The 23,298-nt window shown below is 44.4% G+C and overlaps 1 protein-coding gene across 2 annotated transcripts in view; it reads left to right on the forward strand.

Annotated features, from left to right (window-relative positions):
- MNAT1 (MNAT1, CDK activating kinase assembly factor) overlaps positions 1 to 23,298 on the forward strand; it is a 152,639-nt gene that overhangs the window by 23,274 nt on the left and 106,067 nt on the right. For both annotated transcript variants that reach the window (XR_003093931.1, XM_006023067.2), the window contains exons 2-3: positions 15,394 to 15,546; positions 17,065 to 17,138. Coding sequence is in view for 1 of the 2 variants with exons in the window: in XM_006023067.2 (XP_006023129.1) it covers positions 15,394 to 15,546; positions 17,065 to 17,138 (227 nt within the window). In the remaining variant the exon portion in view is untranslated. The remainder of the gene's footprint in view (positions 1 to 15,393; positions 15,547 to 17,064; positions 17,139 to 23,298) is intronic.

The following is a 23,298-nucleotide window of genomic DNA, read 5'->3' on the forward strand; positions in this document are numbered from 1 at the left end:
CCAGGAGGGCATGGGGGGCATGTGCCCCCAGATCTGTGCATGGGACAGGGCGGGCTGCGCTTGGAGCAGGTGGCGGCGGTGCTGGGGGGGCTATGGGGGGGCTGCAGCCCCCCTAAAATTTGCTGTAGTGGCCCCCCCCATACTCTCCCTTCCCAGCGCTTCCGCCCACCCCGAACACAGCTTGGCCCAGCCCTTGCCGGGAAGAGCCCAACACCACCCCAGTCCCAGCCCGCAACGGCAGCCAGCCCTTGCCCCATGCAGATCCGGGGGCACATGCCCCCCCATGTCATCCTGGGGTGCACGCAGTTTCCTCCCCCCACCCCTTCCCTCACAACAGACTTACCAGCCGGACCTGGCTGTGCTCCTAGCTGCCTGTGTGCTGCGCTGCAGCTGTGCGCATGCACAGGCATTTATCAGCCATGTTATCGGCCACGTCAGCCAGAAAAAGCCAGTTGCTGATGCAGTCAATTTTCTTTATATCGGTACCGATATGGGACCAATGTATCGCTGCACCTTTAATGGCGCAGGGTGTATGCTGCACCGAGCAGACCAGCCTGCATGTTGCCTCCAGTGCAAGGGCACTGATCCAGCTGATGGGGCTGGATGAGTTTGACACCTCTGCTCTAAATGAAAGCATGTTTCTTAATCTTCTTCCTTGCTACCTCTTCTCTCAATAGCTGTGGCCCTTTGTAAGACAGCCGCACCCTACCAGCATCTTATTCAGCACTGAGAGGCTCATCAGTGTTGGCCTCCTGTGTCCACTGCTCAGGTTTGCAAACAAACACCTTTGCCCTTTTAGCTCCAGCTGCCCCATACCTTTGGACTGGGATCCCTTAAACATCTGGAAAGCTTCCCCATTATCTTCCTTCAGATGGTTTGATAAGAGCTTGGCAATGGTTGGGTTACTGAAGTGAGACAGCTGCCTCTCAGTCTGTCTGATTGTTACAGAGATGCAAACAGGGGAACAGGATCAGCCGCCAGTTGTCTTAGGGCAGCTTTCTCAACCCGTGGGTCACAACCCAAATGTGGGTCACAAGAGTATATGAAAGGCTCGCAAATAGACTTTCAAAATGGATCAACAAGCTTTAAAAATGGATTGTCCTTTAGAAGAGAGAAACATGGAAAAGGGTGGCTTTTCCCTTGAAGACTGGCAGAGTTTCCACCTGCAAGGGGCTGCTTGGGACCCGCCCCCATGCCCCACACACACACCCCCTGCCCTATACACTGGGGCCTGGGGCAGGGGGCAGCGGATCAGGAGTGAGGGGTACTGGCCATCGATGTTTACAGATGGCTCCTGGTACAAAAAAGGTTGAGAACGACCGTCTTTGGGTATCTCCGTACTGCTTCAGGAGTGTGCGAGGCAGTGCTGTACAGAGATGCTGCACAGGCACTACCTACCAAACAGGAGTTCATATAGCAGAGTGCCGATCGGCCAGTACGCAGCACAACGGCAACTACACTACTGCTACTTCTGGTGGTGATGTATATGGGGCGAGAGCCGCGTGTCTCCGAACAGTCCTCTCCAGTGCCATGCTGGGGTGGCACAGACGGGTACGTGGAGTCCCTGCCCCGGGGAGCTTGCAGCGTCCTTTTGGCCAGTTTGTGTGGCACCCACTACAAAGGGTTCCTGGTCCGTGTCTAAGCTGCCCAAGTACTGTGATGATATGATCATTAATAGGAGAAGACTCCTGCTTCTGTTTCTTGGCTCCCCCATTAATAACTTTTGGCATTTCTCTCTCCTCTTTCTTGTAAATGATTCTTCCCATGTTGACTCAACTGATGGGGTTTCTTTGATTATCTAAGAGAAATGTGCATCATGCTAATGCTGTCAGACATACTCGGACTGAGACGAATGGCGTGCACTGCCTCTCTGGTGTGATGAATCATGAATCTGCTGATGTAAGGCCACTTTATATAGATACTGTCAAGTGAAAGGCATTTCCCCATTCGCATGCTTGGGAATGGGGTTGGGCTTTTAGGAACTAAAATCTATTTAAGACAATTGAGCTGCCCAAATCGCTAGTTGAGGGCTCGACTGTGCTACCCTCACTACTTTACCCTGCACGTAATTGCACTGAGTGCAGTTCCAAAATACTGTAGCTTCAGGAAAGCAACGTGAAACTCTCACTTGAAAGACTAGCTTTTTTTTTTTTTTTTTTTTAATGCTTTACAAGCCACATTTTTTATTTAAAAGAAGAAGCAAAATAAAGTATTTACAGTACAAAAGAAAGTTTCCCACCAGGTTGTAAGTAGGTGAAATTCTCGGCCAGCCTAAAGGTAAAGTAGCAGTCTGACCTGTTAAATGAGCATACTTCATGTAATAAGCCAAAACATATTTCCAGAAACAATAACCAGCTCTTTGAATACCATTTCACTGGACAGGCTGTATGTTCTTGGTTATTTAAAGCACCAAGACATCCCCAAGATGTTTATCATCACTGTGTTGCATGACATTGTTAAGGCCTCCATTGTTTATGAAGCAATGAAGCGTGGTCTGTATTTTAGTATCCCGCTGAGGAAAGATGATGTGATAATGGACATTTTGGGATTCTATAAAACGGTGTGGAAACAACTGTTCAAGCTGCATGGTGAGCTAGAGGCTCCCACCCGGGATGAAAATGCGTCAGAGTTGACTGCTGACAGTCTTCTAACTCCAGTCTCCCTTTCAACATCCTAGCCTATTGGGGAGTGGAAAGGGATGGAAAGGAGAGAAACTATCTAGAAGGGAGATGCAATAAAAGTTATAGATGTGCTGACAAAGTAAAAAATAAACCGTTATCCGTTAATGTCCCTTTTCCGGAGCTACATGCGCTCTGCCGTTAGGGAACAGGACATGCGGTTAAGTAATCAGGAGCATCTTGGTGGCAAAGGGAACAACTTCTGATAGTGATAACTCAGGGGTGGGCAAAATGCGGCCCGCCAGGCCATTCTGTCCGGCCCATGGGGCCTCTAAAAAATAAAGAAAATTAATATTTATCTGCCCCTGGCTGCCTGTCATGCAGCCATCGATGGCTTGCCAAAACTCAGTCAGCGGCCATCCGCCCAAAATAATTGCCCACCCCTGTGATAACTGTATTTGACACCTCTGGTGACTGGGCAGATTAGACTTACTATGTGAACAACGGATTTTTTGGCAGCAAATTGTGACTTGCCTTTGTTTGTGGACACAGACTTTTATTTTGTATTGAATTTTTTAGTTTTTTGGATCTCAAGATTGTACAGTTGTCAGGTTGCTAAGTCTCTGTATGATGAGTTCTGGCTGAAGTTGACTTTGGGACAAGCTTTGTTAGGTACATCTCTCATAGGGTGAATTTATTTCCACTGAGATTTCAGCTTCATACATTTTAAAATAAATACATTAAGCATTTGCTCTTGGGCTGTTGGCTTTATTGCTTAAAACCCGCCAGTGTGTCTCTGCAAGACTTTCTGAAGAGCATGTCCTTACATTCAAGGATATTAGGGTTTATAACTGTGGGACTGGCTGGGCAGCAACTCTGCAGAAAAGGAGTCCAGCAGAGGGTAACAAAAATGGTTCAGGGGCTGGGGGACATGACTTATGAGGCGAAGCTGAGGGACCTGGGCTTATTTAGTTTGGAGAGGAGAAGACTGAGGGAGATTGAATACCAGCCTTCAACTCCCTGCAGGGGGGTTTGAAAGAGGACGGAGCTGGACAGTTCTCAGTGGTGGCAGATACAGAACAAGGAGCAATGGGCTCAAGCTGCAGCAAGGGAAGTTTAGGTTAGATAGGGTTATTGTACGGTTGGGTCTTCCCGGATATGCTTCTTTTTGGGTTGTCCCATCTCTGTCCAGGTGTTTTGTTAAAATATCAACAAATGTCCGGGATTTTGCTCTGCTCAGCATCAAAGTTTTTCCTGGCCCTTCTTCCCTAGCAAGGAGCTGCTTGGGGCTGGAGGGAGTGGGGGGGGGGGCGATTGGAGTCAGGGGACATCACATGCATCTGCGTGCACACATGCACGTGGCTGGCATGCAGCCAGGCGGGGGGGTGGGAGCTGCCCCAGCAGCTGGATGCAGGTAAGTGTATGGGGGCAGGGGTTGGAGGGCTAGGGCTTGGGACTGTGCGGGGTGCTGTGCATGTGTGTGTGGGTGCATGGAGGGGGATGGGTGAGAGACGGGGAGCGGGTGCCTGCTGGCACTGGGGGAAGCTGTCCCCCAGCTGGGGCTGCAGCAGGGTGGGGGAGGCGCCAGCCCTGTGGTGGGGGAAGGAGGTGGGAGGGGGCCTTCAGGGGCAGCTGGGAGCTGCGAAGCTGGGCCAGCACCATTGGGGCCAGTGCCTGTTCTCAGGGTGGGGCAACCTGGGGACGCTGCAGGGCTGGGTGGAGCAGAGCTGCGGGTTGGGGTGAGGGGCACCGGCAGGGCTGGGGGGACTGTGGGTTGGGAGTGAGGGGTACCAGGGGGGCAGGGGACCGTGGGTTGGGAGTGCAGGGAACAAGCAGTGCCGGGGGCTGTGGGTTGGGAGTGAGGGGCACCATCATGGTCTGTGGGGCAGGGTACTGGGGGTCAGGAGTGAGAAGCAGCAGCAGAGCTGGGGGGACTGTGGCTTGGGAGTGAGGGACAGGGGTATATCACTGCCCCCCCAATCATATTACACCCCTCCGCCCGACAGGTGTCCCTTTTTTTGAAAGTGGAAATATGGTAACCCTAGATTAGATATTAGGAAGAATTTTCTCACCAGGAGGGTAATAAAGGACTGGAGCAGACTACCCAGAGAGGTGGGGGAATCTCCATGCTTGGAGGTTTTTAAGACCCCTAAGGCTAGACAAACCCTTGGCTGTGGGCTGATCTCGTTGGGGCTGGTCCTGCTTTGAGCAGAGGTTTGGACTAGATGTGACCTCCTGAGGTCCCGTCCAACCCTCATTTTCTGTGACTGACCCCGTGACCTGTATAATGCACGTACAACAATAACTTCACCTGCTTCTAACATGCAATGTCTATAGTGAGTCCAGCAGAGGGTTGGGAAACCGTTCAGCACAGTAACGTGGAACAGGAACAGAAAAACACTCTAGCCCACTAGTGTTATGTGTAATTACTGGAACTGGGATTTTGGCCTGGAAAATTTGCATTGTGAAAAGTGTCACGGGGCTCATCAGTGACCACAGTGTTTGGTTCCCCTGTCCGTCACCTCCTTAGGAATACAGCAATGGTGGAAGCACTAAAATCATGTTGGGGCAATAGTTTAAGTCTTATTTAGAGGCGGGGGAATGCCATTTACAGAGCCATCATCCCCACATCCTCCTGTACGTGCGCCGACCTGACCAGGCCTGTGTATTGACATGCTATAGCTCAAGGTAGTGTGTCTGCCGCCTTGGGAAAAGAAACATTCACATCAGCTCCTTTAAACTTCCTACTAAGATATTTCTTTTTCAGATTAGTAGAAGATGCTAATTGCTTGACCTGTATGGAAAAAAGAAAAAGAAAGAAAACAAAAAGGCATATTAGGATCTTTTAAATTTTATACTATTTAAAAAGTATGCTGCCCTGTACAGTTATCTTGTTTCCGTCCATTCTGTAGTGTCAGATGTATTTAAAAGAGTGCATATGTTTTGGCACAATAGTATTTTTTTTCTACTGTCCTTTAGTGAGACTCCAATAATTGGCAAGCACTTAGAAGGAGGGACACAGATTTAGGTGGCTAGTTTGCAACAACATGTGCAGATACCTATGGTGGTGTTTAGACTAGGTAAGTCACCAGTAATTTTATGGCTACTGATGGGGGAATAGTCTAGATCCGACCTAGATGTTCCCACGCACCAGTACAGGCTGGGGGCTGGCTGGCTAGGCAGCAGCTCTGCAGAAAAGGACCTGGGGGTGACAGTGGACAGGAAGCTGAATATGAGCCAACAGTGTGCCCTTGGTGCCAAGAAGGCTAATGGCATCCTGGGCTGCATTGGTAGGTGTTGCCAGTAGATCGAAGGAAGTGATTCTTCCCCTCTATTCAGCACTGGTGAGGCACATCTGGAGTCCTGTGTCCAGTTTTGGGCTCCCCACTACAGAAAGGATGTGGACACGTTGGAGAGAGTCCAGCAGAGAGCAACAAAAATGGTTCAGGGGATGGGACACATGACTTATGAGGACCGGCTGAGGGAACTGGGCTTATTTAGTTTGGAGAAGAGAAGACTGAGAGGGGATTTAATAGCAGCCCTTCAGCTACCTGAAGCGGGGTTTGAAAGAGGATGGAGCTGGACTGGTCTCAGTGGTGGCAGATACAGACCAAGGAGCAATGGGCTCAAGTTGCAGCAAGGGAAGTTTAGGTTAGATATTTGGAAGAAGTTTCTCACTAGGAGGGTGGTGAAGCACTGGAACGGGTTACCCAGAGAGGTGGTGCAATCTCCATCCTTGGAGGTTTTTAAGACCCAACTAGACAAAGGTTTGGTTGGGATGATCTAGTTGGGGCTGGTCCTGCTTTGAGCAGGGGGTTGGACTAGATGTGACCTCCTGAAGTCCCTTCCAACCTGAATTTTCTGTGATTCTGTGAAAGGCTAGTTTCTATCTACAGCTGATGAAAACTGGCATATCTATAGCTTGTTGTATCAGAGCAAGCCCGTTTTGCTAGACGGGGGCAAATCTTTTCTTTGGGTTTGTACTTGTTTGTGGCTACTGCGTCAGTATAGCTGTATCAGTGGTCATTTCTTGAATGCAGTCAGGCCTTCAGACTTATGGGTTGGTATCCGAATTGCACTGAAGCCACTTAAGGCCATGCTTACAACCAGGGTTTCCTGGCTAGAGGGTCTTGCCCCTTTGCCCAGGGTCACACTGATCACTGTATTTGGGGTAAGAAAGGAATTTTACTCTATGGTCAGTTTGGTATAGTCTAGGGGCAGGCAATTATTTTGGGCGGCGGGCCGCTTACTGAGTTTTGGCAAGACATCAGGGGTTGCATGACAGGCAGCCAGGGGCAGATAAATATTAACTTTCTAAATTTTTAGGGGCCCCATGGTCCAGATAGAATGGCTTGGCGGGCCGCATCTTGCCCACCCCTGCTATAGACCCAGAGGGTGCGGCCCTCTGCCAGGGATCTCTCACCTGTACAACCTTTACAGCAGCGGGATGTTGGCTGCCATGGTTCTCCTGCTTTACCTGTGGCAGGTTATGGTTTTATGTCTTATGTTGTGTTGTGGTTGACTGTGTAGTTCTGCTAATAGGGTAGACGATGGGTTTGTGTAGGATGGTTTGGATAGGGATGATCCTGCCTTGTGCAGAGGGTTTGACTAGATGACTATGGAGCCCTGCTTCTCAATAACTCTGACAAAGATATGTAGGCAACCACTGGGATTTAAACAAAAAAAAAATCCTGGTCACATGAGACACCTAAACCTCTTTCTAAATATGCCCTCTATCTTTGGGTATCACAGCTTTCCCTTCTGTAAAATGGATATACTATTTATCTAACTCTCAAGACTGTCATGAGACTTTAATTATGTGCTCACTTTGTCAGTCTTTCTACATTTAGTGTTTTGCTGTTGGAGGGCAGCAGGGGCATCACTGAAGAAGACAGCGAGTTTTTAATTGTACTCTTTGAATGCATTTGGTTTTGTTGGACAAATTACACAATAAGAGACGCATGATTTCTGAAGTCATAAAACATCATTTAAGTTGAAATAGCATTGGTCAGTGGAAAAGCACTAGCTACAGTGCAAGCACAACACAACAAGGTAATGTTTCTAGGAGAGAAGCTTACTTTGAAATATTAATAGTTACAGTCCGTTTTCTTGAGCATGGATGATGCAGCCAAAACAATATGAAACGTGGAAAATGCAGACATTGCTGCAATGAAACTTCTTAACTTTGCACCATTTTCTTTTGTTTTTTGAACCAGTATGTACCCCTTTTTCTTTTTTGTATACGCGTATTTATAGCCAGGGTGGGTGTATTGAATAAGAAGGCAGTAGTCTCTCATTACATTCATGGAGACTAGGACTGCTTACTTTCATGCTTAAAGTTAAGCAGAAGCTTAAGTGCTTTGCAGAAGTATGGCTTGGGGGAGGATTGCTTCTAAGGGTCAAGAGCCTTTTAGTATTTTCTTTTGTGTGCTCAGTTTGAGACATCTAGACAGTTTCTTATTTTTCTGAACGTGTTCAAGTGTCTATCCAGTCTCAAATGGGCACCCAAATTACTGGCTGCTTCTGAAAATCTTGATCATAGCATCCAGCTCCATTAAAATAATGTGTTTACCGACTTAACCCTCATAAGAACTATACAAGCAGCTAATTCTGAGTTTTCAAGAAACTCCAGTGAGATGGGAAATATTCTCATCGCATGGCAAAAATAAATCTTCAGTGTACTCCCAGTTCCCTGCCTTCATATGTGCATTTGATGTAGCGAATACTGTTGGAAAATCCAAAAGCAGTAAGACAAAGAAATGGCTTCACTTTTAACTGATTATTAAAGCTAAGCATGTCTCCCAACTGACATAAATTCATGATTGTCTTTCTAACTATTTAACCATGGTTTTTAAATGTCTGAATCCTGCAGCTGATCAAGTAGGTTCTCAGAATAAATGAGCAAACTGTTGTACGACCTTTAGGAGCGATTTAAGATCAAATAACCTGGAGGACAGTGTGGAAGTTTCTCATGCAGTATGTGGCGGAGGAGAGGACTACATCTCTTGCATTAGAAGCTTTACACACTATCTTCATTTTGTTAATGATATGTGTGTTTGTCTTGGCTAGCAAGCGCCCATGGACAATACTTGGATTGCAGGATATTTTAGCAAGCTGAGGAGTGGGCTTGAGGATAAGAGTGGAGAATTTTATAACTGAAAATGGTTGCAATTTCAGTTGTGTAGTTAAGGAAGATTTGTGAGGTGAGCACGTCTTTTTATATAGCTTTTATCTTATAAAAAAGATGGCATCACTTCACAAATCCTGCTTCTTTCATTTCCCTGAGCTGTGACAACATCACCACTTGTGTTGTGAACAGCTACTAATTCTCACTGGTTGTCCTGATAGGTAATTTAGCTTTCAGCTATCACAGGCAGGTTGATTTCTTGAGTAATGGATTTGATGGAGTTCACAAAGCACACTGAAAACTTGCCAAGATCCTTATTCAAGATTAACAAAGTGTACTAAAGAGTTATTTACTTAAGTAGTTATTTTAGTACATGTATTTGCCCAGTAGACTGTAATGGTTTTGAAGTAGTTATTCTAGTGCATTGGGTAAATTCTTCATGTATTCTGCTATACTTCATTATTGCGAAAGTACTGATTTCCTGATGCCATAACAGCTGCTTTTGTTTTGTTGTGGCCTATCAAGCGAGCACACTTTGCCTCAACTGATAGAGCAGCACTTCGGGGCACTGCAATCTGTTGCACAAATCATACCTTGTTTTCAGGTTATGGGCCTAATTGGTTGGACAGCAACAACTCATTAGGAGCAGTTGTTTAGCTGACACTTATAATAACAGCATATTCCGTCTTCATTTCCCGGTCTAATTAATAACTTAAATGATCCTTTTCTCATTCTGCATAAAAAAGTGACTTAAAAGTGTGCTAAGAAAGTTTGAGCTGGGTTTCAACCCATAGCAGACTCTTACCGCAGAGCTCAAGCTGTTGCAAATAATGGAAATGCACAATGAATGGTGCAAATGTTTCTGCTATAATTAATACAATTTGTGTATCATTTTACTTAAATTGCCAGTGAGTAGGCTGGGCTGCTGTCAACACTGACCAGTCTGTCTTTTCTGTGCCATAAATCAGAGATGAGTGGGTTTGCAGAATAATCAGAGGAAGCAGACAGGTTAAAAACAGGGACTTTAACTGTAGCTGAAGGGAGTCATATAATTTATGGATAATTGGATTCATTTTGTCTCTCCTTTTTAATGGGACAATTCAGGGCTAGTTTAACAGAGCAGATAGTTAAATGAAAGTGTATCCGTCTTTTTTTTCCCTAAAGAAAATTAACTATCTTTGGACTCTTCTTATGCCAAACAGCTTGGCAGATGAGGCTGAGACTGACACAATACAGATCTGCAGAAAGGACCTTGCATTTGTTTTCTTTTAAAGCAAGAAGAGATCTCTAGCAGTCTAGGAGTATATATAATTTTTTATGTTCGCAAAAGTTTTCTCTTGCTTTCTCACGCTCTCTCTCTCGCTGTATCTCTGTATGCGACTGTTTATTGCTGAGGACAGGAGAAGAGAAGTGCAGACAGCAGAAGGTAGCTGTAGAGAGAGTTCAGCGCACTGACATCAGCTTCTGTATTTATGCTAGAGCAGGATTACGATTGCAGCCAAAGCCTGATGTGTGGTGGTTAGCTCCATGACTGCCTCAGAGTACGTGTGAACTCCCAGTGCAGACTGCTTTTCTTTGCCAAAGAGAGATGCTGTGGAGGAGCGCTGGGCCAGTTGCATGGAAATGGTCACCAAATGGCTCTTCTACTGAATGAGATCCCTGCATTTTGGCCTTTTGAGGACCCGGTTGAATCTGGACAGAGGAAAGATGGAGGGAGGAGCAGAAGAAATGCTCCATGCTTATGGGTCGGGGAAGCGGCACTTCAGGGCACCATGCACTGTGTAGGCCATGGCAGTTGTGTTTCCTAGCGGAGCAGGATAGATGGGAAGAAGCGCCATTCCACCTTGAAGAAAGCTCTTCCTTGCCCAGACAGGTGCCTACCTTGCAAGGAGCGCTAGGTCCATTACCCAACTGCTTCCCGAACCTGCAGCCATTTGTGATCCACATTCCACAACACGGCAGCTTATTTCTAACATGACCCAAATCCCACGAGCCCCTGGATCCAAATAGTGCCACACCGCCGCAGCCTCATCACCTGCACCTTACAGCCCGGTTTGTACCCTGGACCAGGCTCAGCAGTCTCAAAAAACCCAATCACCAATAACCAGTCCGCCTGTCCAGCCATTTGTGCAGAGCAGGCTCAGGTATGGGCGTGAGCGGCTGTTACCAACACACGACTGTTGTGGACTAAACACAGCTTTGGCAGCTGCTTGGTCCGGATCGGTTGTTCTTGTCCAGAACTCAAGAGTCTCATTAGCCGCTCTTCGTAACCCAGGCTGCACAAAGAAGCAATCAGCTTCCTTACAAATGGCCTTGGACTGGAAATAAGAATAGGAAAAACAAACCCAAACTTGCTAAATCAGGCATTTATACAAATGCATTAACTTTCCCATTCGCCAATATAACAGAATCTCCTTTTTCTGTCCCTGTGTTGGTGTCTCTGCTTCCAGCCAAAGACGAGAAATGCAGAGACAAGTGAAAACAAGAGACCAATCTTTTTCCTCTGTCTTTTTGTTTTGATCCAACTTGGTTTTGCTTTGATGATTTTTTTTTTTTTAAAAGATAAATGTTCCTGTCTGTTCTGTTTAATCTAAATTGATTTTTCTACAGCTAGACAGGCTAGATTGTAGGTGCAACGCACCCTGCTTTCAACCATAGAAAAAATCTTGGTTAAAAATGCCAGCAAAGGGAGAGTTAAATATCTGTTGATATTCTTTCTCTTTAATAAGTACATCTACTAAAAATAAGCGGAGTGGAGAAGTCCAAAACAAAAGAAAACCATATAAACGTTTGTAGGAATGAGTAATGACCAACCGTGCATTGAGGCTCCTGCAGATTTTTGCTGTCCTCAGCAGCATGGAAGATTTCATTAAGAAGAGAGAGCTTCTTGCACTCCTGCTTTCAGAGAGAGCCCTACTTTCAGGCTGCAGAGCTCAAGCAACATCCAGCACCATCCAGCCATGAGGTGCTGCCATTCCTTTTAACATGGCCATCATGTTGAAGGGGCTGCATCTCTTATGCCCTCGGCCTTCCCACAGGGGAGCACGGCACGTAGGATCAGGAGGAAGCTTTTACCCTTTGAAGATGTTTTGCCCAAATTAAATGCCCAAATCCAGCCTCTAGAGTTTATTTTATAAAATCTCGTGCTGTCATAAAGAAGCATGTCAACTTGCAAAGTGTTTTGAAGCACCCCGAGGGCATCTTTTAACATGGTGCCTCATTTTCACCTCTCCCTCTAAATAGTTAGATGGTTATATGGCATTATTCATACCTTCACAGTGCTAAAATACACTTTAGCTGTCCCGTCATTTGCTTTCCTCAGAAATGTGCTTTGTCTTTCTAGCCTGGGGATAGAAGGCATTCAGTTAATGTTCAAGTAATGGCAGATATCAAGTGGAAGAAAAAAATATTAGCAGATCTTGCCTGTGTTGACAAATGTGATTAAATGACAGTTCAGTCTTCTGACCTTGTAAAATGAGAACTTTTGGTCCTTTTTGATTGGCTAGGAAGTTTTTTTTCAGGCCTCTCTCTTATTTGGGAGTATCCTGTTGGATTTGTCCTTCCAGTTTGTTGTTGAAACACAAACATAATGAGCAACAAAATAATTTCAGTGAGTGGATATGCTGGATAAAGATTTTATGTCCACTGAAATTGCCAAGTTATGCCATTGACTTCAGTGGGACCTAGACCCTGGCCCACATAAACATAAGGTCCTGATTTACGTGGCAGTGTTCGTTATCGATCATTAGACTGTATTTGCTCCCATAAACAAAACCATGGCAAAGGCCCCAACTGAGCAAAGCAGTTAAGCATTGTCTTCAGTCCCATTGACTTCAGTGGGTGTGAGGCATGTGCTTTTGTTCGGTTTGGGCCAAACAGATCTGTCGTGGGTTAACTGAGTATATCTAACAAGTGGCAGTGGGACATGAAGGCCCAGGTGGCTGAATGGAGTTGTCAAAAGGTTGACATGTAAGGGGTGGACTGCTGTTTGATTGACATGTGACAGATTGTCTGAATCCCCGAGCCCTGTGCAAGATCCAGGCCTAAAATAACTTTGTAGGGCTCGCTCAGGGGTGGCACTCAATGTGCAATGCCCTGGCCTGTACAAATCACCACTGGCATCAGTGGACTTCTCTGCAGGCCCAGCAATCTGCCTGCATGTTGGTAGGATCAAAGTCTGAGATTGCAAACTGCTTGGGGCAAGTACAGTGCTGCCCTGGTCTGCAAATATTGCACTGAATGCAATAGGGCCCCAAGCAGGCTTGGGATCTTTTGTATGCTCCTGTAATGTAAGCAGCAGTCCCTCTAATGCAATGTGTCCTGTTGTAAGCTCATGCTTTGAATTTAGTGGTGCCCAAAGAGCTTAAAGAGAACCAGTCAGACAGGATTTCAAATGGCTTTTTTTTTTTTTTTTTTTTTTTTAACAGGACAGGAATATTTTTGAAATGTGTGATCATAGTGGTCATAAGGAAGGAAGCCAGACCGTCCCTTCTCTTGGGGTGGGGATGGCAGATCTCCTTGCAGGAAGGCTGCTTGGGTTTCTGCTCTGTGTTGGGAAAGAGATTTACCTCTTCTCACATGTGGTTCCCAACCAATTCAGAGCAAGTTAATGATATTCAACAGAGGGAAGAGGTTGCTGAATGAGTGAGAAGGAGCTTGGCCACCTGAGATCAAATTCCTAGCATGATGTATCGAGACACCCTTTTGGATATCTTCCAGCCTTACACCAACCCCCATTTGGGAAAGGCCTGTAGCACTTGCTTAAGTACTGTCACAAGTAGAAATGGATTCCAGAGTCAGACCTGGTGTTGAACTTGAAATCTGCTCCATTTACAGGAGCGACAAATAGCAGTAACTTCACCTACAACCGTGTGTGTGTGTGTGTGTGTGTGTCTATATAGGGTACACACAGAGTGTATCAGTGGACCCCTGTTCACTTGTGATCTTTGGGCAATGCATCTGAGTCCATCTGCCAAGTTTCCATAGCTTTACAAGCCTACTTCCTTTCATTTAAAATTTTCTGTCCTTTTTCTTACCTTTTCTTCCAACCGCATGTTTGGAGATCCACAGTGGAAGCAAGGAAACATGTCGGTCACATGCAAAAAGTAAACTAGTACGAAAAAAAAAAGAGGTTGCAAGCACCTTTCATTTCCCAGCTACATTTTTTTTTGTAAGCAAGAGAAGGTAAAAACCAGACTAGGAAGAAGTATAATTTTTGAGTTGAAATTGTTTTGGCCTGGTCTGTTAACATGTTTGGCTCCCCATCTTTCCTGATGAATTCTAGTTAAATGCCTTTACAATGAATGTTACTCAAATAGAAGAATTATGGGGGAAAACATCTAAGTAAATGAAAAGTTTTTCTTTTTTCAGAAGCAGGCAGGGTTCTCAGATGCATAGTGAGATTGTAAGTGTGCTGGTAAAAAATTGCTCTGGTTTTATCATAATGTAGAGTTGCACTGTCCTGCGCTTTTCATACTTGAAGACAAAGGCTGAGTCAAAGTAGTCAGCTCTGCATCTGTAAGTCAACGGCACCAGTCTGATCAAGAGGAGGTCAACTGGTTGGAGGTTTTGTTTCGGGATCCTTCAACTGTTTCAATATTATTTCTCCGTAATCATTTGTCTGGTATATTGAGCTTATGAAGAGCAGCTTGGCCATTGTACAACTGCTTACGTCTTTAATGTACCAAAGATATAAATAGGCCCCCCTCTCAACAATAGGAAATGACTGCAGCAGGTGTTGCCCTATGCTTGTATTTTGCATGGTATTACTACCCAGATACTTCTTGATTTATTTTTTTTTGTATTGGTTTTTGTGTTTGTATGTGTGCGTTCTTCCTTTGTTGTTAAATGTCAACTGACATTTAACAAGTGACGGCTGAAGTCTTAAGATTTTCATTAAGTTAGAAGAAATAAACTAGAAAGTTTTTTTTGGGTGGGGGGGGAGGGGAGGGATCAGGTCATTTATACAACCTCATTATAAAGTGCATTTTATGTGCAGCGTCCTTAAAATGTTAGCAGAAAAAGTAAGGGGGTTATTTAACACTGGCTGTTAGTAGTAAAAGGACACAGATTCTGTGAAATTTGGTCAATCCTGGTTTGGCTCCAGCTCATGCCTGCAATGACAAAGACTGTTTTTTGAGTGGCAAACTTTCACCTGGATTGCATTACCCAGGTGCTGGTTAGTGCATGAATAGCAGCACTGAAATCAGTGGGACTTCTTGTGCAGAGACTTACTGCTCCATGGGTCCGGAGGGTGATACGCTTATGTGAATTGAATGCCGTGGTATCAGTTGAGTTTGGCATAACCAAGTATCCACAAAACATCATTGTGTTTATCCTAAGCTTTCAGTCTCAGTAGTGAGACCAAGAGGTTTAATTCTGGACAATAAATGCATCTCAACTGTAGAAGTAGCTTCCTTAGGCCATAGCAAGGCAGTGTTGTTAGCCAGTGTTGGTATAGTTGTGCACTTCCAATGGAAAGTCTCCAGTGGCGTCACACTGTGTTCATGAAAGGCACTGATGTATTTGCTAACTCTCACCCTTTCACGCTAAATTAAAAGCAATGTGGAAGTAATAATAGGCAGGAGAAAGGACTGTTTCAGTTAGTGTTGCATCAAGCTGTCTTTAACTCGGTTCTCTCTCCCGTAGATGCGAGAGCTGCGTGGAGCTGCTCTTTGTCAGAGGGGCTGGAAACTGCCAGGAGTGTGACACCCCATTGCGGAAGAGCAACTTCCGGGTGCAGCTCTTCGAAGACCCCACTATTGACAAGGAGGTCGACATTCGGAAGAAAGTGCTGAAAATGTGAGTGTCACTAGCTTAAGAAACAACAGTCAAATGGGCTTATGGTGTTTTCAGCTTCAAAAATGGATTTAGTTTTGTTGGGGGAGTAGGAGGGAAGAGGGGAAAAGGTGTAGAGAGCAGAATGCCTTTATTCTGAAGGATATAACGGGACCTGACTTGTTGACCATATGAGGAAACCTGAGAAAATTCTTACTTGCTTAGCCAGGGGTCTTGTTTGTAATGTGGAAGTGTGATGCTCAGCTTCCTAGGGAAGTTTTACCTTCCAAATGGAGCTGGCTCTAGAGCATGAGGACAGGAGTTGCCTTGCCCTCCCATGTATGGATGGATCAAGGAACAGGAGCCTTGTGTATCGTTCCATCAGGACCTGTCCTTTGAGCCACAGTGAGGGAGAAGCGAGGGCTTCTAAGTACAGAAGTTATAACAGGAGTGCATGAACACCTTGCTAGCTGGTATAGAAAGCAGAGAACTAGGTCAGACCAGTGGCCCATCCAGCTCAGTATTATGTCTCCACCAGTGGCAGGGATGGATGCTTTAGAAAGATCATTGAACCAGATATATCTAGCATGATCTATCCCTTATTCCTTACCCTCTCTGGTATCCACCAGAAAAGAAAATTTATCTCTGAGGCCGTTTCTAACCCAACTGTGATGACCAAACCAGTCAACTTTGAGGTTGCTGGGATGAAGGGGTTGTCAGTCTAAAAGTCCAAGTCTAACTGAGATATAATTTAATAATATGGACACCTGCATTAAAATGGTTGCTTCTACAGATTCTTGGTACCTTAAAAATATTAAATTAGCTAGGCAAGGGTTATAGAAAGATCATTCAAGCAGGTACTGAAATGTGTCTGCTTCTGAAGTGGAATTCTATTCATGTTGATGTCTGAATCCAGGCCTGTTGAAGTTAATAAAAAAGAGTCTTTTTGATGCCAGCTGGCTTTATATCAGGCCTTAAATGAGCAGACTAACCTCATAACCCTTTACAGAGCAAGGACTGGTGCAGAAGACTGCCCAGTTGGAATTGCCTGGGTTTTTATATCGGTAAATAGAGCCGTCTGTACTGGAATTAGTCCTGCCCTCTCCTTTTTCTTTCACATTCTTAGAAGGTGTAATGGGGTTTTTGGGGCCTCCGTCTTCTTTCTCATATTAAAGGCTGCAGGTTTGTTGCCCCCCTGCCATTATTACAGACAATTTTGCCAGAGCGAACATGCTTCTTTGTAAGTGGAAGTGCTGAAAGTGTTCTGCCCTTTTTTTTTTTAATGGTTTTCAGTGCAAGCTCCAAGTGTTCTGCACTTTTTTTTTTTAATGGTTTTCAGTGCAAGCAGTGATTGAGGAAATGGCCTGGTATGTTCTAGCGTTTGCCTCTTCTCACCTGCAGCCCCACAAACATGGCCAGGCAACACTCGATAAAGAATCAAGCATAATCAAATGTAGGAGGCACTTTTTACATGCATAGGCATATTGGATAGGAAGCCCATTGCTGTTCGTTACACACACACTTGTTTCTCTTCTCTCAAAGATACAATAAAAGGGAGGACGACTTTCCCAGTCTAAGGGAATATAATGATTTCCTGGAAGAAGTAGAAGAAATTGGTAAGTCTTAATGCTTGCATTTTTGATGTGCTGTGCTCATGAGACTGTAGGCTTTTATCTTCCCATTTGACTGCCTACAGTATCAAAGCTGAGTTTCTTTAATAGGGTTTATCATGGTATCTGATGTTTATCTAATTACTTTTGCTTTACATTTTTAATCATATTTGTCCGATTGGAGAGAATGGTTAAGTTGAACACTTTGTCTGCCAGAGAAGAAAATGAGTTGTGGAGGGGGAGTGGTCCTTCATAGCTGGAGAGGAAAGGCTCAGAGGCCATTGGTGCTGCATTGGGAGAGATTAAACAAAGAACAAGGAAAATTTAAATTCTCATTTTATGCCTCCATTAGCTTTATCTACCATGACAGAAGCCATATGGTGTCTTTCATCATTTTGCTTCTGTGAGTACAGTAGTTGGAAACTGCTTTGAAGCCAATGACCTTACATACCACTGTGGCAGCATTTCATGTTGCTACACAGGAGAGGAAGTTTAAGAGCAGACGCTGACTTTTTTTTCTTATATTTGCTGAAGCAAAGCTTGGCCCATTAAGAGGAGACTATGCTTACCTCAGTTCGTGCTCCACTCATTCAGTGTCACTTGAGATTTATGGAGGGTTGGTGGAGTCTGTGTGGAAATAGGGACCTGCTCACAGACTTGCAGATTTTATTTGCTTTTATGAGTTGTTGAGGTTTGTTTCGGTTTTGGAGCAGAAAAGCTGGTTCAGGCTTTTCAGGGCAGGCAGCGAATGAGGCTTGAAAGAAAACAAGGTGGTACGAGAAAAACCCTGGTTGTTCTGCACTGAACTTATGGTGGCTTAGAGAATTGCATCCTATACCTCTTTGCAACTATCAAAAATGTGTTGGGGTGGTGTTGCCATCAAAAGCCTGATGCTGGAGAGCAGAGGTGCGTGGCTGGAGCTTCCAGACGAAGTCCTGAAGGCCACGACATCCGCGAGCAGCGGAAAGGAGGTGTGGTTTGAGGTAGAAGAGTGGGATATACTAGCAGCTTGGCCAAACTCTTAAAAATGTCTGGCAAGAAGTTGGAGCAATGTTATAGCCTTGATGGCCAGGAACAAGCATGAAGCAAGGAGTGTAGTGAGTGATATCCTTTTATTGGACTAGCTGTATGGTTGGGATAGAGTTAGGTAAGCTTTTGAATGCAATCTGTTCTGTGCTTCATGAAAAGCGGTGGTGGTGGAGGGTGTTTTTTAAAAAAAAAAGCTTAATAGCATTTACTATAGGCTTCTATTTCTGTTAGTAGGACTTGCAATGTCTGCTTCAGATAAGTGGAAAGCTCAGCTGAGAGCAGGGGGGTTGTGCACCATCAGTTGGTACAGACTTTAGTCCTTTATTCGAGTTTCTGCCTCTTGCGGTTGGGATGTTAGACTACCAAACAGTCCCAGCACCAGCAGCAGCAGAACAAAATGAAGAATGATCCTTTTCCCTGCCAGCTTTCCCACAGAAAAACTGAAGAAAGCAACGGCAGTGGCAGGCACTGGAGTTAGTCCCTGAAGAAGAAAACTCAAAATACTGGAAGAGCTAGGATAGTGGAGCACTTTATAACTTCCCCTCCCCTTTTGTGGCAGGCAGACAGTTCCCTCTCCTTTCCAGCAGCGGTGGGGTCAGGGTTTCACATTGATGATGTGCTTCGTCAGCTGGAGACAGAGCTGAAAGCTCGGGGCACCATGGTAGTAGAAAGCTCATTCTTGTTCCTCTTTCCAAAGTGACATGGTTTCTCACCTGGATGTTGTATTTGGACATGCCTTTCATGACCCCCTCTCAGTCTCATAGCCATCTTTCTGCTGGTAAGTTCAGTTTTCCAGCTGTCTAGCAAATAAAGACAGCAGGTCCCCTTCTTACTGCAACTGTAATAGCATTCTTCTTGACTGATGAGCATAGCGTAACCGATCCATGTGTTCAAAAAACAAACCTTGAGAGATGTCTAGTTCACATTTGTGTATTACAAAAAATACTTGCATTAATATGTCTCCAGTCCATTTGCGCTGTTGCAAGACAGACAAGAAATCAGGCTGCAGGACAGAAAAATCATGCCTCGTATAGACATGAAGGTCAAAGCTGCGATCTGCTGGTCTCTGACACATGGCAGTATCTAATGGTGACCGACAGCAAGCAGATTATGAAGCTGGTGGGTGCAGAACCAGAAAACGATTGTTCTTTGGGAGTTTGAATATATTATTAAGGGTGTCCAAAATCAGCATGAAGTCCAGGTCTACCTTGCTCTTGATCCACAGTTTAAAAAAAAACACTGCAGTAAAGGCTAAAATAAAAAATGGTTTATAGAATAAAGGATGTAAAACATACGGGAATGTGCTTTATTGTGATCCCCGACATCTTCCTTGCTGTTTCCCAAGCACTTCCATTGCAGCTCCAACTCAACTGTCTGCATCAACTGCAGTGCCTGCTCTCCTAGATTGTGGTTTCTGACCATATCTGAGAGATCCATGTCCTGTATATGTCAGACCTACAATGCTTAGAGTATTATTTTGCGTAAAGGAAGGAGCCGTGGGCAACACTGGTTTAAAGGAAAAAAAAAAAAAGCAAGTAAGCATTTCAGTAGTTACCTGTTAGTATTTCCATTACCAAAAAACCCCACATTTTGAAGTGGTTGAGAATGCAGCCATTAAAGAATGCTCTGGGCTAAAATGTGTTCTACCAGGTCTTGAATAGAAACCACATTTAAAAATAAATTCCCCAGGAAAAAAAAAATCAGTTTGGCAGTTTTTAGAACGCTGTAAACAGCTCATTGTCATTAAACCAGGAAAAAGTGAACAGAGTGTGTTCTGCCCCAGAGCTAGGGGTATGCAAAGCTTATTGAAATCTGTGGGATAGCTTTGTGCCTAATGCCTTTGCTAGTAGCTTTGGCCGTGAAAACCACTAAAGTACATCTCGGCAAGCTCGCATGTATAGTCTCCTCTTATTCTTCCTCCAGTGCCGCCTCTTAATTTAATTTTTTTAACTCAGATTGTACACCTTTGGAGAGAAGGACTGCCTTTTTATGATACGTGTATACAGTGCTTGGCACAAAGTGCCCCTGATGCCTGCCTGGGGCCTTGAGGCATTATGACGGTACAATGGATTAGCAATAATTACCACTATTGTAAAACATTCAGTATATTCAAGTTGGACAGGGTTGCCACTGTGCATGTACCTTATGTTTTTTCTCATCCTTTGCTACTTTTCAAAGCCTTTTGTGCTGGACTCGTTGTGCTGGCCAAAAATATTGAGCCAGGAAACACTTATTTCATATGGACAATTTGTACCCATGTGCCTCACTTGCTTCCTCAGTGGATCTCACCGATTTCATTTACAAAGGGAACGACTCAGAAGATATATGCAGCTTTCTCGACATATGAAGAAAAAACCAGTTTGGGTTCCCACACCTGCTCCAGTCTGAATGTCCCTTATTTGACCTGATGGAGGTGATTAATTAAAAATCATTCAACGCTATGCTACTTAAAAAAATTCTTCTTCCACAGAAATAGAGCTGAGAACAAACATCTATAATTGCCAACCTCTTACTCAGGTTTTCCTAGCTTGAGCATTGATTTCTTTTTACTTTTCCTCTTAAAGGGGGTGGAGACAGAGGTGATGGGACATTTCAGCATCTTCATATGATGCTGACTTCAGTGTTGCTTTTGAGGTTGGGGGGGAATTTGGCAGTCTGGACCTCTAAGCCATTTTGAGCCTCAGAGGGGCCACGGGTGTTTTGAAGATTATAGCTGAGAAGCAGCTGTTGTAAATAGTGAGGTAGAAAACAGTGTGTTAATGATGAACTGACACTGGTAAGTTTTTGGTTTTTTATTTTAAATCAGAATTTCAGCTGGTTTGTACCACTAATGTCCACATCAAACTCTATGTCCTGTGTATAATGTGTGCTGCAGGATGATTATTTACAGTCCTTTTTTTTTAAATGTCTATTGGCTAATTAATGGACCAGAATATTAGGGAAGTGCCAACATCGAGGAGAAATAGCCATTGACCTTTTTTGGTTTATTGCTAAGGCAGCACAATAAATCCATTTTCATCTCATTAGGAAGTAGAGAAGAAAAGCTTGACAGCATCCCAGCTCATGGCAGACTTCGTCCTAAAGTATAAAGTGCATTGACTGCCTTATTGTCCGGGTGGTTTGTCCTCCGTAACACAGGCTCCTTTAGTTGTGTAACGTTTGAAAAGGTAATAACAGTGGTTTAGTTTGAATTAATTCGGCATAATTGTTTTCCTCTTTCTGAAATCATGGACCTCTTGTGTTTCCCCTATGGAATTGCTGGGCGTGTGGACTGGGAATTGCCAAACAGGGTGATCCACATGTGACCATTTTGCTCTGCTTCAGTGAGAACTTCTTATATCCCTGAATGAGGGGATCAGTTTTTGGAAGGGGTCTAGGTATGGGCCAGTGACTTTGAACTACGTCTATAGGACAGGAAAGGATGCCCTGGATCAACGCATCCAATCTCCTACTACTCAGGCTGCTATCAGTTGTCAGCTAGTCTCCCTGTATATTTTTTAATATAAAGAATTTTTGTGTGTTGCTATTGCCAGCCATGCTAGAAAAAAATAGTTGGTAGGAAGAGAAGCTTTTGATAGCCAATACTCTTTCCAGTCCAAGGCTACTGTCCCTCAAAGAGAAGGTAGGAGATTTGATGAAGCTGATTTAAACACCAGAACTGGACTTCTTTGCTATCAGCATTGCTGGTTTCCCTGAGAAATTATTGTTCCATATGACCCTAAAGTGCATCTCGGTGGTTCATTCTTACTTCCATAATAAATGGGAAATTACTTTTCCATTTGCTATATGATTGTGCAGTGAGCAGTTGTTTTTAAAAATAGTGTGAATTTTGCTGTAAAAACTGGATTTCAGAAAGTGTGGGTTTTTATCAAAATAGAATTAGAGATCTTGGAGAAAACAGTCATCTTCCTGTTGCATTTCAACAAAAATCTAAAGGTAGATCAATTTCTGAGCCAACCAGTGTGAGATGGGTAAAGCTGTGTCGCATACAAAACTGCCTGTTTCTTTTCCCTGAAGGGTTTCAGGCCTGTTATATTGGCTAATGCTATGTTTCACCATGGACAGAAATAAGACTGGCTTTGGACTCTTTTCAGGACAGCCATCTGCTTTCTTAGTCCTATTCAGATTTTATGGATGATTACTATTAGGGTGGTGGAGTATAAGAATCTTTTGGTTTTGTAACTCTTTCCATGTTGTTCAATATATTTTATTTTCACAGCAAAATGTTAACACCCGAAGGAAAATAACAGTGCTGAAAAGCACTCCAGCGGCACCCCTCAGCCAAATTCTGCAGATGGTAATTGAGCACATCTCCATCCTGGGTTTCAGTTGAAGGTCAAAAGGATTTGGCTCAACATCAGTACACTGGCCCCACATATTAAAAGTTCAGAGTTGTCACTGATGTTCACCAAGCCCTGACTATCAGGTGATTAACAAACCAAGGGATAGTCTGTTAATTATGGTTAAAGCCCAACTGCCCTCACAAACTCGGCCTTCCTGGTTGAAAGGTTCAGTTGTAATTGATACAGCAATATCATGTTGACTTAGGAAGTGGTTTTGTTAGAATATGGGCATGTGCGGATATGATATTTAATCAGGCTGGCTAGATGCAGGCCAACAAGGACCACAGATCCAGAATTTCAGCTTGCCTGCTTGCCAGTGTAGGTTGTTTGTGCTAGAAGTCATTTATGTGACCCTGCCTTTTGTATGAAAACAGCTGTGCCTTAGACATTTTCATTAAATCTGACTTTTCAGTGCCTTAAAACTTGAGGCAATAGGTCCATGGGTTAAGGGACAGCTGTTGCAGGGTAATGATAGGACCAGGAAGTGTTTCTCTTCGCTACCCAGGCTTGCCCACCTGTTGTGTCCCGTGTCTGCTGTGATGTTGCTTTCTTCCTTCCTCCCTCCCTCTCCCTGACAGCTTCGGGGAGGGGGAACCAGCACAGAGCCCAGAGATGTTTCTGCGGAGAAATGGAGCTGATAGCTAAGTGCAGCTCTTCTGAAACCTGGTGTGAGGTCTTGCTGGGGAAGCAGAAAGAGAACCTGTATCTTTTCTGTTTCTCTCCTTTACTCCCCGCAGAGCGTAAGTTAAGCCTACACACTAGGAAGGGTTTTCAGGCTACACATGAATTATGTC

The sequence above is a fragment of the Alligator sinensis genome, unplaced genomic scaffold, assembly GCF_000455745.1.
Source record: "Alligator sinensis unplaced genomic scaffold, ASM45574v1 scaffold50_1, whole genome shotgun sequence".
Taxonomy (NCBI): domain Eukaryota; kingdom Metazoa; phylum Chordata; order Crocodylia; family Alligatoridae; genus Alligator; species Alligator sinensis.